Source organism: Vigna angularis, chromosome 1 (genome assembly GCF_016808095.1).
Source record: "Vigna angularis cultivar LongXiaoDou No.4 chromosome 1, ASM1680809v1, whole genome shotgun sequence".
Taxonomy (NCBI): domain Eukaryota; kingdom Viridiplantae; phylum Streptophyta; class Magnoliopsida; order Fabales; family Fabaceae; genus Vigna; species Vigna angularis.
The window spans coordinates 62,637,597-62,651,297 of record NC_068970.1 but is presented as its reverse complement, the minus strand read 5'-3'; the positions used below and the strand labels follow the sequence as shown (position 1 = coordinate 62,651,297).

Below are 13,701 nucleotides of genomic sequence, written 5' to 3'. Positions count from 1 at the left end.
CACTCTTCGTTGTCACCATTTCGATAGATATCATTAGTAACTAATTGTGTTATTAGAGGGAATTAGATTGGTCATTTGTGTACAAATATACATTCCATGAATAAGGAAATTATATTTCTTTTATTTCTTATTTTTTTATGGTAAGGTCTTCCTTTTCTAATCTAATCTAAGTGCATTAATTAAGCCACTCCATTAGTTTCATCACTACTTTATTTTGTTCCTATTTAAGTTAATTTTTTGTATCAATTTTTTCTTTGTGCATAATTTAGAGCTATGAACTGTGTAAAAATACGATTTTGAACCATAATTTCAGTTTAAAGTTAATTTTTATATTCAATTTTTTTTCATAATTTAGACGTATGAACTAACTTTAACCGTGTAAAAATAGATTTTGAACTAGAATTTCTGCTTTAGTTACTCAATTTAGTTTTTTTATGCCAAATATCTAGTTAACTGGTGACTATTAAATTATGGATCAAACTCACAATAAATAGCAACTTCAAAGACTAAATTGACTTAATTAATTATATTAATTGTTAAGGGTTTATATAACCTACTGTAGTTTCCACACAAAAATCTATTTTAATAGTCTTCCTTAAATTAATAACAACCACCACAATTTGAATTGCTTATATAATTCATAAAATAAAATCGACCAATACTTATTCCATTATATAATAAATTCCATTTTAGTAAACAAAAACTATTGCCATTTTACAATAAGAAAATACTCACTCAAATATTTCTCTAAACTTTAGGAGAATTTATCAGTCCCCTTAATTATTGTAACCTTAAACCAATATTTCACAAAATATGAACAGGTATTCCCCTAAGAACGGTGCAGATGTAAAAAAAAGAAGCTGCTATCATTTTCTTTTATTGGCTGTCATAACGGAATAGGTTTTTCCACAACCAAATCAAATGATTCTGCAGAGTAGAAATAAATAAAGGAAAGACAGTGATACGTATAACCTCTGACAGTGACAATATACTATCAGAGTAAGGAATCCTCCAATTGGGGTACACTAAACACCAACCACAGAAAAACCAAATGGCATAAAACTTGTGAACAAACCACATGGATGCCTTTCAGATGGAAAAAAATTCAAAACAAAACGGCAGGGCATTAAAGTACATCGCTATTCCTGAGTTATGGCCTACAAACCCTGCACTATTTCTCCTTCACAAACTGTGTATGGATTCATGCTGTATGTAGCATTTTTGTGACAGGGCCAAGCTTAAAGAGCAGTACCAAATTAATGTCCAACATCATTTCTGTACACTCTAGTCTCCGGAGACAAATTTTTTCTCTTCATAGTATCTTTGCTCACTCCTAGTTTTCTTAGCATTGCGTTTCTGCATTAAACAAGAAATCAAACCAGATAACAATGTCATCTTAAAGGATCAAACATCTATCGTAATTTTGAAAGCAAAAGCAAAAGGGGTGAACTTCTTTAGTCCAAAAATAGGAACTGATATAATCATGAGCCTGTTGATGCAAAACCCACTACAATTTGATCTCAACACACTCATTTCAGTTTCAAATGCTTCAGTGGTATGTGCATGATTCTTGGCTTTTTCACGTCAGACCCCACCAACTGGAGTACAATTCAGGAATGTGAAATAGTTTTTTAATGAAGTTTTACTTTGAGAGGTGAAACTGTGCATTTGTGAAGAATTATAAAATTAACAGCACCTTTGATAAACTCTATATTGGCCTAATACACTCGAATAACAGATTAACTATACCAATTAAGATTTGAAGGTTAGTCAAATCTTGAGAAGCAAAAATGGAAATAAAAAATCGTATTGAAGAGATTACCACGTAAGCTTCATGATTGGCCATTATCCTTTGGGCTACAGTGGCAGTAGTAATATCTTTTGGGCTTTCGAGCAAACGGAATATTCCCATGCTCTTGGGGACCTCATATGGATCTAGCTCACACTGCATATTAAAACTTGTTCAGAAATATGTGAACATAGGAAAATGATATCGTATACCAAGTGAACTGAAAAACTAAAGGTGCACTTACATTTAATGACTTCTCAGCAATAGTACCATGCACAACTAGTGAGATATTAAAAGTGGTGATCTGTTTGATTCCAAAATAAACATTATCATCATAATGAAAATATCCAATGAATTCAAATTATGTGCAACAACTCTTCAGATGCAGCGATGGATGTGTCAATAGAAAATAGACCTCATTGTAATGAAAATATCCAGTCGGTTCAAATTACCAAAACAAAATTGTATTTGCAAAATTTATGTTTTTAAGAGAATAGTGGGGAGGTGAAGTTTGACGAAACATTTTAAAAAAATGGTAAAACTACTTGAACGAAATCCAGAAAATGTAGAATCAGAGACTTACCATGTCCTTTGTAATTTCCCAAGGTGAACCAATAATAACTTCATCAACATAACGAGAAGCTAACACACTAAGGCTACGCTCATGCAGATGCATGATTGGATAGTGATTTCCTCTATGCTCACTGCAGAAAATTTGTTAGTTTCTTATCTGTCGTTAACACCAACTGGATAATACTCATATTCAATAGTAAATATATACCTCACGGTCTCATCTGAGTGGATTCCAACTAGAAGAAAATCTCCAAGCTCCCTAGCCTTCTTAAGTATCTGAAAGAACTCAGACAAATAAATAAGACAACAAATAAATAAAATGGCATGCGCTTTGATTTCAATATTTATCTGTACCTCAACATGGCCTGCGTGAAAGAGATCAAAAGCCCCGTCAATGTATACAATACGTGCATTTGGTCCAGGACCCTACAATAAGATGGAGTGACGATGAATTATCACAAACAAAAATTCCACAAACTGTAACAAAAAAGACAAATTGCCTCCAATGTGAACCTTTTAAGTGTAACATAAATTTAAGTCATTTTTGTTGTATTAAGTAAATCCGTATAAATCTTGGTATTGTTTTAGGGTAGCTCTCAAAGAAACAGCAAGAATATTTTCAACTAAAAAATCACCAGAGAAAATTGTGAACCGAGTGTGTTCTTCTAAAGAACAGGCATGACACAAGCAAACAAAAATACCTTGCCATTTGAAAACTGGACAATACGTCGGGAAGTTGGTAGAAATTGAGCTATGTGGGAAGCCTGTGATGGGTTTTCTTCTTGAGGTTTTACCTCACTGCCATTATGATCTTCACAACTTTTTTTATTTCTTAAAGAAGACAGTATTCTCCCTGTATAAAGCATTGTTAAATCAAACACATTATAAGCTTAATGATTCACAATAGTCGTTGAAGCATAAAAAAACATTTATATCAAGCCCCAATATTAGAGAACTCGGGTAATATTTTTCATCTAAAGAACCACAACTTCATACAAACGTATCACACCAGATTTTTCCTGCAAGCTTATTTACCCCTCAGCAGATGATGTCGTGTCAGTATCCTGATATGATATGAATAGAAGCTTAGTACCTACGATATCTGTACTGGAAACTCCTTCAGTACGCTTAATTTGCTTGTAACGACCAGCTTTCTTTGCTGCAGCATATGCATCTGTTCCGTCTGGAAGCAGGCACGGATCATCACCGTGTATGACATAGTCAATTTTGTATTCATGAAAGAGACGATCCAAGAATTTCTCAGTAATTGCATAAGGAGCATCGGTTATGACCTCATCCACCCATTTCAATCCACTGACAAGGGCCAGCCTACAAGATAATCCATAACTCGGTTTTCAGAATCACCGACACAAGACTTTAGAATTGAAAAGACCATACAAAATCAAAATTTATACCTTTCTGACATAGACAAAACGGGTGGTCCTTTATTGGCCACGATCTCCTCATCACTCACGAGACCCACAACCAATTCATCTCCAAGAGCCTTTGCTTGTCTGAGAGCATTGGCATGGCCATAATGCATCAGATCAAAACATCCATCCATGTAAACCCGAATGCGCCTCTTCCCAGACTTCTTCTTGTGGAAAATCCCCAAATTAGACCAAGAACATGGCAGTGACAAATAAGGAACACCAATCCCACCAAAGTAGCTGGTTGACAACCCCAGCAAGGCTGCTGTAACCATTAGACCCCCAAACACGCGCGGGTAGTAGTTTACCCCCTCCCAAATCCAACTGTTGTGTTCGTAATCCATGCCCTTTTTATTTACTTCTTTTTTTTTTCTCAGAAATTAGTTATTACATATAAGAGGAGGCACAGACCTGCAACCAACCATCGTGTCAAAAACAGAATCAAATCCGTTTTATTCTCACAAGTACAATTCCCACAAACATTGCTAGTAAAACTCAACGGAGAAAATAATGCTTCAAAAATGCAAAGAAAAAAGTTCAATTGCCACCCCCAACCAAATGAAACAACCATTTGCATGCAAAATCCTTACGGAAAACAAGAAAATTAAGAATCGGGGCATTCACACATCCCTGATCTAGCTTACAGCAACACCAAAAATGCAGCTTTACCGAAATGAAATTAAGAGTTAGAACGAATCTTCGGTAGCGTACGCAGATGCAAAAAAAAAAAAGTCCAAACTCAGAAATAACGAGAACCAACCTGAGATCCTGAATAAAAAAAGAGAATTGAGGAGTAACAAAGTGCGAAAACGAAGATATGGTAAGAAGAAAAAAACGAGTTCGACGAGATGCAATGGCCGAAAGCAAAAAAAAAAAATAGATAGATGGAAGAAACAGAAGAAAAGATCGAATCAGAACCTTTTTTTTCGTTGCTTTTTCCGTTGCCTTTGTGTCTGTGTCTCCTCGCTCTTTCTCTCTCTCTCCTCCTCTGATTCGTATGGAGGAAAGCTGGTGGTAGTTTTTTGGTTTGCAACACAACTTTGTCTGAAACAAAATAGGCTTCGCTTTTTCTAAACACGGACCAAATTGCAGAAATATAAATATATCGCAATCTTAGCGGTCAATTATATAGGCCAATGACTCTTTTACTCCTCCAACTTATGCTATTCTCTTTTCTTCCTTTGTTCTTCTAGAAAGATAATTCATTTTATTTCCTATCTTTCAAAAGTAATTAGAAATTAAATATCACCAATATCTGATTTAAGCATTAGTCCCACCTCGGATGGACCCCTCCTCTCATATGTGGCTGTGCCTCAATTCTAGACTCTTAGGAGACATTTTAGGGCAATATTAATTGCGTGTTGATTCACTGCTTATATATATATATATATATATATATATATATATATATATATATATTATTTTCAAATTATTATTTTTATTCAGTTACTCAATCCAACGGTCTGATTTATGTACATCTGGGTGATTCCAATACACCTGTTACTTGCTATTTCCATGCTGATTTCCGCACGTGTTAGAGCCTCTATATTTTTATTATTAGATTTTTAAAATTTTATTTTTATTGGTAAAAGAATTTATTACAAAAGTTATATATATATATATATATATATATATATATATATATATATATATATATTATAATCAATTTATAGTGTACATATTCATATAAAAGAGTAATATACTGCATTCAACTAAAAATGTAAGACATTTACATTATGACATTATGATCATATAAAAATGATAAGACATTTAATTATGACATTATGATCATTCAATAAATGGTAATTTTTGTCTTTACCATTATAGTGAAAACCATGTTAGAAGTATCAAATTTTCTTTATTAATTATTGATGTATATTAATTTTGAAATTTGTAATATTTACAAATATTTACATATAATTATATATTACATTATTTGTCTTTTTGATGTTATAAGAATTAGTTAAATTTAGTTTCTGTGTTTGCTTTTCTTATTACAATTTTCAAATTCTATTTTTATAATAAAAATGTATAAAATGAACAAAAACATCATTTTAATTAAAAGAATATGATTTATTAAAACGTTTGTTAGTTGGTATTTATCATTTGAGTTATGATAATGAATATCACCTAAACACATGTTAATGATGAGCGGATTCTGAGTGGGACATAGTATAACCATTTTTGTGTGATCAGTGTCATATCAATGACCAGGAATTTTGAATGATATGGTTTAGTAAATGGGTGGCTTCTCCAAAATATAACTATGTTTCCTTTTAATTCTTCTTTCTTACAATACTTTTATAGAATACATTATTTTCTTTCTTCCACGCAAAACCTTGTATGTTTGTCTTCTTTTTATATTACTACAATTATTTATTTTTTAAGTTCATATGCCACAATTTATATTTCTTTATTATAAGTATTAATAAAATATATACAACATGATTGTAAACTTAATATGAGTATACCACAAACATTTATGCGTATTTACTTGAGGTTTAATATTAGTTAAATTATTATTGTTATTGCTTATTAAGTTTTATTATAATAAAATATATATTTAAAACAATATTATTAAAATAACAAATAAAATAAATTGTTACTAATGAATAAATAAATAAATTTAATATTTTACCCATTTTTATTGTATTCTTTATTCGTATTTCCTTATTAACATGATTTAATGATTTATTTTTCTCTTTTATCTATACGTACTCTTCCTAAATTTACACGTCTATAAATTTATATCTCTATATAAAAGACTTTTCTTTCTTTTCCTCACTTTTTTTTTCACTTTTATTCTTTTTATTTAAATTTAACTGATTTTTTTAATTTAACATTTTTAAAATTAACTATTTTTCTAAATTAAAGAAATAAAATTTATTTATAAAATAAATAAAAACTATCTATAAGAAAATTGTAAAAATTATTTATATTTATTTTGATAATTATAACTTCATTATTTTTTGTTATAAAAAAAATAAACACAAATGCATGTGTTTTCACTATTATATAAAGATGATTATATTTTTGGTATTTTATTATTTTTTTAATAGAATAAATATTTAACCAATTTTATCTTTGAAGAAACTACTTTTTAAAATCTAACCATATTTTTTAATTTGATATTTTTTTAAACTTAACCATTCTTTTAATTAAAAAATGACATGTGAAATAAATAAAAATTGTTTATGATAAAACTATATTTAATTTTATAATTTTACTAATAATAATTTTATCAGTTTTTACTATTATAAAAAATAACACGTAACCTCCCTATATATATATATATATATATATATATATATATATATATATATATATATATATATATATATAATTAGTAAAAGACATTTGATCAACAAATATACCGTGTTAATTTACACTATAGTTTTAGGGAAGATGAAACTCACACCTCGAAAAAATTACAAAAATGTAAAATGTATTTTAACACATTTTTTTTAACCCATTAATTAAAATTTATTAATAATGATAAAACTAACATATTTATTAAACAATAAATAAGGTAAAAAGGTTATTAAGGCAATGTATTTAAAATAAGCCAAAGATAATTGGAGAAAAGTTTATGAGAAAAATAAAAAAATGGCAGAAAAAACAAGCACTTGGTGGTATAAGGGATTGCGGACTTTGATTCTCTGCTTTCGTGTGCAGCCATGGCTTTATCTCTACCTACTCATTCTTCTCGCTCCCTCCTCCCTCTTCCACCGTCCACCAAACCCACTTTCCCCACCCTCCGCCGCCTCAACCACCGCGTTTCACTCGTTACTGCTTCCATTCCCCTGCTCCAAGTCAATGACCTTAGAGCCAAGATCATCGAGTCTAACGTCCAGATTCTCCACGGCGTTAACCTCACCGTTAACCAAGGAGAGGTCCACGCCATCATGGGAAAAAATGGCTCTGGCAAAAGTACTTTCGCCAAGGTTGCTCATTTACCCTACCCTCTTTCAATCAATTGAAAAAAAACTGATTTTTTAGTGTTGAAATGTGACCATGCTAATTGAACAATATGCAGGTTCTAGTAGGGCACCCTGATTATGAAGTTACTGGAGGCAGTGTTGTATTCAAAGGGGAGAATTTGCTTGAAATGGAACCCGAAGAAAGGTCTCTTTCGGGTCTCTTCATGAGTTTCCAATCCCCCGTTGAAATTCCTGGTGTTTCCAATGATGAGTTTCTTGTAATGGCCTACAATGCTCGAAGGAAAAAGCTTGGTCTACCTGAGCTTGGTCCACTCGAGGTATTGTAAAGTTGATTTTAACTTTAAGTCATTTAAGTTAATCCAAATAGTACTCTGTGTTTCTCATATATTGTTATGAGGTTGGTTGTTGATATTACCTGTTATGGTTGTGATTGTTTTGTGGTGCAGTGTTTTTCTTACCTGATGGAGAAGCTTAAGCTTGTTAATATGAAGCCTGATTTTCTCAATAGGAATGTGAATGAAGGGTTTAGTGGCGGTGAACGCAAACGCAATGAAATCTTGCAGCTTGCAGTTTTGGGGGCGGATTTGGCTATTTTGGATGAGATTGACTCTGGGTTGGATGTTGATGCGCTTAGGGATGTTGCCAGTGCCGTTAATCGGATTCTCACCCCACAAAATTCTTTGATGATGATAACTCATTATAGACGGATTCTGGATCTTTTGAATCCTACACATGTCCATGTTATGGTAACTTATGACTTACTATTCATCTTCATTGTCATTGCAAGTTTTGGAGTTGTAATTCGTCTTATGTATGGGTTTTCACTCTTCGTTATTGGAATCATGATGCTAGTTCTATCACATTATTTTTCCTTTTTATTGGGACACTGTCATATTTAGCAATCCCAGGATAGCAGATGAAACTGAAAATATTTTACAATACAGGGCTTACTGGGATAATGACTATTTTGAAATAATTTATACAGTTTATATAAATATAAATGATCAAGTATTAACAAGTACCAAAGTATCTAGACATGTTCGTTATTAAGCCATAGGTTTTAGCTTTTTGAAAAAAACCTACAAGTAAAATAGTAACGAAGGATGCCGTGACTGACCAAATAGATAGAGAAAAACAGAGTGCTTTAGTGTTGTGCATGACTCATATCTATGGGTGGGTAGATGTTGGAGCGATTATAACCCTATTTCTAATTAACGGTTGAAAGACAACTGCCTTGTTTCCTAGGACGTAGGAACATTACTGAATCCTGTTATATCACTATGCATGTGTGTGTGCTAGTTTATTCTATTGTTTTAGGTTCCAGTTGTTGGTGCTATAATTAGTTTGGGTCCGTGGGTTATAGATAAAAGAACTCGAGAATTAGACTACAGAGTCAATAAATGGAGAACATGGACTGATGGAACTAAGGGAACTAGAGAAAACAGAAAAAGGAACTCAGTAGTGTGACAATAACACTAAAAACAGAGATGAATGAGAATAAGTGAACAATGAAAACTAGATTTAATCACGAGAAATCTGGAACTAAGAGTGAGAACTAGATGTCAAATAAGCTTCATCATGGGTTGCCTGAAAGTGGCCGGAGGATCAAACCGAGGTTGTGAAGTAGTCGCAAGATAGGAGGGAGGAGATAATTGAAGCATGGTAATCATGAACTTTAAAAGGAATTTCTTTAAGCTGAAATCCCTTTTTTACCTAAAATTACCTCCACAAATGACCCTCTAATGTTAATTTTGGTGGGCAATCTTAGGATTGTGGACAGTTTTAACATAACGGTGCTATATAACTGCTACAGAAAGTGCAATGCCATGGTAGTGCATATGGCCTCTATGAGCTGTTATAGCATGCTATTGGCAACTCTTGACACTGTTAAGAAAAATATTTTGTTAAATAGTTGTGATCTTGGGTATTTTGGTAGTTTAGAGCTGTTATTAAACATTTGATTTGTATCTTGTTTGAGTTTGCAAGTTAATAGACATTTATTTGTCTTCTTCTGATAGAATATTGTTTATCTTTCTTAGAAAACAGTTCTCAACCATGTATGAGAAACTGAATGTGCATTATGTTTATGCTGTATGCTTTGTGAAATAATATGAATGGACCTTTTCTTTCTTTTTCTCAAAAATCAGGACAATGGAAAAATTGCAAGAACAGGTGACATATCAATGGTAGAAACTATTGAGGCAGAGGGATATGAAACTGTCTCCACTTCAACATAATACAGTGTGTATCGGTATTTTATTTTACTTCAGTGTAAATTTCCTGATCCTATTTCAGTTTAAGTTCATTTTCATTTATAAATAGTTGAAGAATATCCCTTGCAAGAGCATAGTGGGGAATTGACAGTATATATTATTGTGAAATGAAGAAAACTTTCTTACCGGTTGTAGTGAGATACATAATAAGGTGAACTGATTTGTACTGAGTTTGGGAAATTTGTTTGTTTAACTGCTGCAAGTAGTTGAATACTACCTTGTCCTCCTATATATGAAAAACAGACATATAATTCATCAGGACCAATAAAAGTACTTAAGTTGACTAATCCTAATAGGGAGGCTTTTAGCAATAATCTTTTATTTCTGAGTACCTTAAAAATTCAAATTGTAATTGCTTCCAGATATGCCTTTCTCAGTAAGATAAGAAAATCTTTAAATGTTGAATTTCAGTGCATCTACATTAGTCTCAAATATCATCAGTTCTTGTAAGGAGCAGAAAAATATTTTCAACGCAGATGTGAGTTCGGGTGCACTACCAGGTAAAATTCATTCACGTTTTGTTTTTAAAGGTCTCGTCTAAGTGCTGAGCATTTCAAGTCATTAGTTTGATCATAATAATTTTCAAACCCATTAATATTTTTTAAATATTGTTTCAAATCCTTTATTATTTATTGATCACTGATATGGGTAAAATATATTTGAATTGACTGTAAGATAAATGACGAAACTTTGTAGTTGTTTGTCATTGATTGACCTTATCAAGCAACTTAGTATCAGGTTTTGTAGATTCATTTGCTATAGAAAAATTGTACATTTTACCATTCAACTTACTATGTTTTTGCACATTTTTCCATTTGATTTTTTAACTTCTACTCATGTTACCACTTTGTTGGTAACAAAATGATGCTTTGTTTACAAAAATTGGTAGAAAAAGCATAGTAAGTAAAATTCGCAGAATAATAATACTTGAGCAGTAAAATGTACAAGTAATTCTTTCAATTAACATGACATGCTCGATAAACTTTCTTAAAATAGCTGTTTGTGTTGCAGATATGTATGCAGTTGCAGTAATGTTTTGATTGCTCCTTTCATCTTTCTTGTATCCATTTTCAAAACGAGGAAGCTTCTTGACTTGACTTGGGGACATTTTCTTCTGGGCATTATTTCCGTAGTCTTTGGTATAGAAATTTCGAAACTATTGAATGGGAGGTTTTGAAGTTATGCTTTCGCTTTTGTTTTAGATTTGAGCACTTTTGAATTGTTAAATACCTACTTTAGGATCACACAGCCAACAAGGATTGGAACATATGTTAATTCAACGTTAAATGCTAGCCAAATTTTAGTTCCGGTATTTGCAGTTTACCTTCCTTTTTCTTTGGTGGGCATATTAAAGAACTTAAATTATTGCATTTGGAATCATGTTTATCTGTACTCGTGCTTTGTGCTCTGAGAACATTTATGAAGAATTATTGACAAGTTTCATCAACATGCCCTTTTTAAAAGCTGGAATAAAACAGGGTAAAATGTAGCGTAGCATCTATGTCAGCAGACCAAACAATGGTCTTAATATTATAATTAAGTGTTCCTTTGTACCTTTTCTGTTTAAATTGTTGGAAAGGGGTAGTTAGGAACTATGTGATATGTATAAGAAGACAAGGATCACCATTAACATATGTTTTGGACTGAGACCAGGATACTGGGACTGTTTTTTCCTGCATCTCTATAATTTCTCCCTCACCTGCATATGAAAATAATTCTGATTTTATTGGATTATACAATCTGGAAATCATTTTCCAAAGTGAAAATTAACCTTTGTTTAATCTGAAAGTCAAATTTTATTTTTCGGATTCCTCTTTAATCTAGAAGTTAAATGATTTTCGGAGTGTGCAATTCAAAATTTATTGTTCTCTTTTATTACTAAATTATATAATCTAAAAATTATTTTTTGTTTTCAAATTATACAATCTGAAATAAATAAAAACCAAATTTTGTTTATGTAAGAATACAGAAGCTTCCGGACAATGGTACTGTGATGAAAATGTTCAAGATAAAGAAAGAGAAGGGAGTGTTTTACTCACATATTGTGGTTTTATATAAGAAAATTGATTTTATAAATTTTGTACAGATGGACAAGGATGGAGTTCTAATATTTAGAACTAGAAATACAAAATGAAAGAAATTTGATATATTACCCTATAATTTGAATTGGAGAAATAAAAGAGGTTCTTAAGATGAAAGATGGTATAGTTTGAAAGTGTGTAAACTATCAAGATATTATTTGACTCATTAAACTTTTTTTAATGAGCTTTTCATATCTAACAAAAAAGAGTGTAGTATAGAAAGAACACTTTGATCCTTGTATTTAAGAACCAAAAGAAATATTTAGATTTGTTGAAATGCATGTAGAAATCTAATGAGTTACAATATGAAATTATAGAAAAGTGATTGAGCAAATTAATTTGGTTTAATGCCGCGAAGGTTTATAATAACAGAAATTTATCCTTTTAACAAAATCAATGAATAAGATATTAAAGTAAAGATAGAGACTTACATATAATTTTTATTAACTTAAAAAAAATTCATGATCTAAGTGTAAAGTATTCTGGAAGAGTTTGGAGAAGAAAAGTATTATTGACGTGGTTTATATTCAAGTTATACAAAACATACAAGAGGGAGAGGGAGTAACTATTAATAAAAAGAACTATAATAAAACTAAGGATTTTCTCTAAGAAAAATATTACACTAGGAAACTCGGATTAATTTAGTCATGTGGTCTATCAAGACATAAACATATATATATATATATATATATATATATATATATATATATATATATATATATATTGTATAATATATGACCAAGTGATCGATAAAAGTTGTTCTTAGTTGTATATGTCGATTTACAAAGCTGCATGTATCATGTTTATACCTTTTTTATTAGGATGACATTGCACTAATTGTATTACCACAGTTAACTAGGATAAGTTGAGATTAATAAATAATTAAATCATATAACTCATATTCATCCAGGTAAAGACCCATAAATAATAATATAAATAATGCATTCTAACATTCATTAATTATTATATTTATTACTAGCTGACACATTTGATTGACTTTTGGAGTATTTTTTAGAGACACAACGACTATCCAATTTAAGAAAGATAACTATTTCGCAAAACCACTACAACTTTTAGAATTGAAGGTTTTAAGTGTTCGAAATACTCTTAGAGTCTCCTTAACGTATATAAGTCATGTAAAAATAATATTATTTTATGTTTTTTGTGAATATAGTTTTTTATAAAAATAATATTATTTTATGTTAGAATCCAAGGGAAGCATTGACATTACATAAACTTTGGAGAGATACTTTAAAAATAAAGATTTTGATATATAACTTAACCATGACCAATGTGATGTTAAAAAGTAAGAAAAAGGAAAAATGTCATACTAATTTTTTTTAAGTTTAAATATCGAGGGTCAATACTAGAAAAACAAGGAAAAAATTAATGAGATGTCATAAATAGGATATGAACAAGGGTATTAAAATGGTATGGTGTACATGTTTGTTTTAGAGGGACAAAAGAAAGACGTGGGTTAACATAAATGAAAAAATAAAAATGGATAAAAAGATAATAGAGAAGGAAACGTCAGTGAAATACTAGGAAAAAAATTACATAGACATGTATAAAGGTGTGGAGATACACTTGTGAGAAAAATACATTACAAAATTT

At 30.9% G+C, this 13,701-nt stretch overlaps 2 protein-coding genes across 5 annotated transcripts; one reads left to right on the top strand and one right to left on the bottom strand.

Annotated features, from left to right (window-relative positions):
- Positions 1-847: 847 nt before the first annotated feature.
- Positions 848-4,915, bottom strand: LOC108322961 (ethanolamine-phosphate cytidylyltransferase). Its single transcript, XM_052876996.1, has 10 exons — positions 4,711-4,915; positions 3,778-4,203; positions 3,456-3,691; positions 3,064-3,215; positions 2,717-2,788; positions 2,571-2,638; positions 2,373-2,493; positions 2,034-2,093; positions 1,823-1,945; positions 848-1,356 (listed from the first exon to the last, which is right to left on the bottom strand). Exons 2-10 carry the CDS (start codon positions 4,134-4,136, stop codon positions 1,285-1,287), a joined length of 1,263 nt encoding a protein of 420 aa, XP_052732956.1. The 5' UTR covers positions 4,137-4,203; positions 4,711-4,915; the 3' UTR covers positions 848-1,284.
- Positions 4,916-7,441: 2,526 nt separating this feature from the next.
- Positions 7,442-11,318, top strand: LOC108322884 (ABC transporter I family member 6, chloroplastic). 4 transcript variants are annotated; one of them, XR_008250433.1, is made up of 6 exons: positions 7,442-7,736; positions 7,829-8,050; positions 8,180-8,479; positions 9,881-9,974; positions 10,418-10,506; positions 11,018-11,318. XR_008250433.1 is itself a non-coding variant. In XM_017555171.2 (4 exons), exons 1-4 carry the CDS (start codon positions 7,470-7,472, stop codon positions 9,968-9,970), a joined length of 879 nt encoding a protein of 292 aa, XP_017410660.2. In that variant the 5' UTR covers positions 7,442-7,469; the 3' UTR covers positions 9,971-10,131. The 4 variants fall into 4 exon arrangements, 1 of the variants encoding a protein (XP_017410660.2); XR_008250434.1 differs by having other exon boundaries at positions 9,881-9,984; XR_008250432.1 differs by having other exon boundaries at positions 9,881-10,004.
- The last annotated feature ends 2,383 nt before the right edge of the window (positions 11,319-13,701 follow it).

Coding starts and splice junctions, on each gene's coding strand:
- LOC108322884 (XM_017555171.2), top strand. CDS start 7,470: ATGGCTTTATCTCTACCTACTCATTCTTCTCGCTCCCTCCTCCCTCTT. Junction 8,051..8,179: donor CTGAGCTTGGTCCACTCGAG/GTATTGTAAAGT, acceptor TTTGTGGTGCAG/TGTTTTTCTTACCTGATGGA. Junction 8,480..9,880: donor CTACACATGTCCATGTTATG/GTAACTTATGAC, acceptor CTCAAAAATCAG/GACAATGGAAAAATTGCAAG.
- LOC108322961 (XM_052876996.1), bottom strand. CDS start 4,136: ATGGATTACGAACACAACAGTTGGATTTGGGAGGGGGTAAACTACTAC. Junction 3,216..3,455: donor TTCCAGTACAGATATCGTAG/GTACTAAGCTTC, acceptor TGCTTTATACAG/GGAGAATACTGTCTTCTTTA. Junction 2,494..2,570: donor CACTCAGATGAGACCGTGAG/GTATATATTTAC, acceptor AATTTTCTGCAG/TGAGCATAGAGGAAATCACT.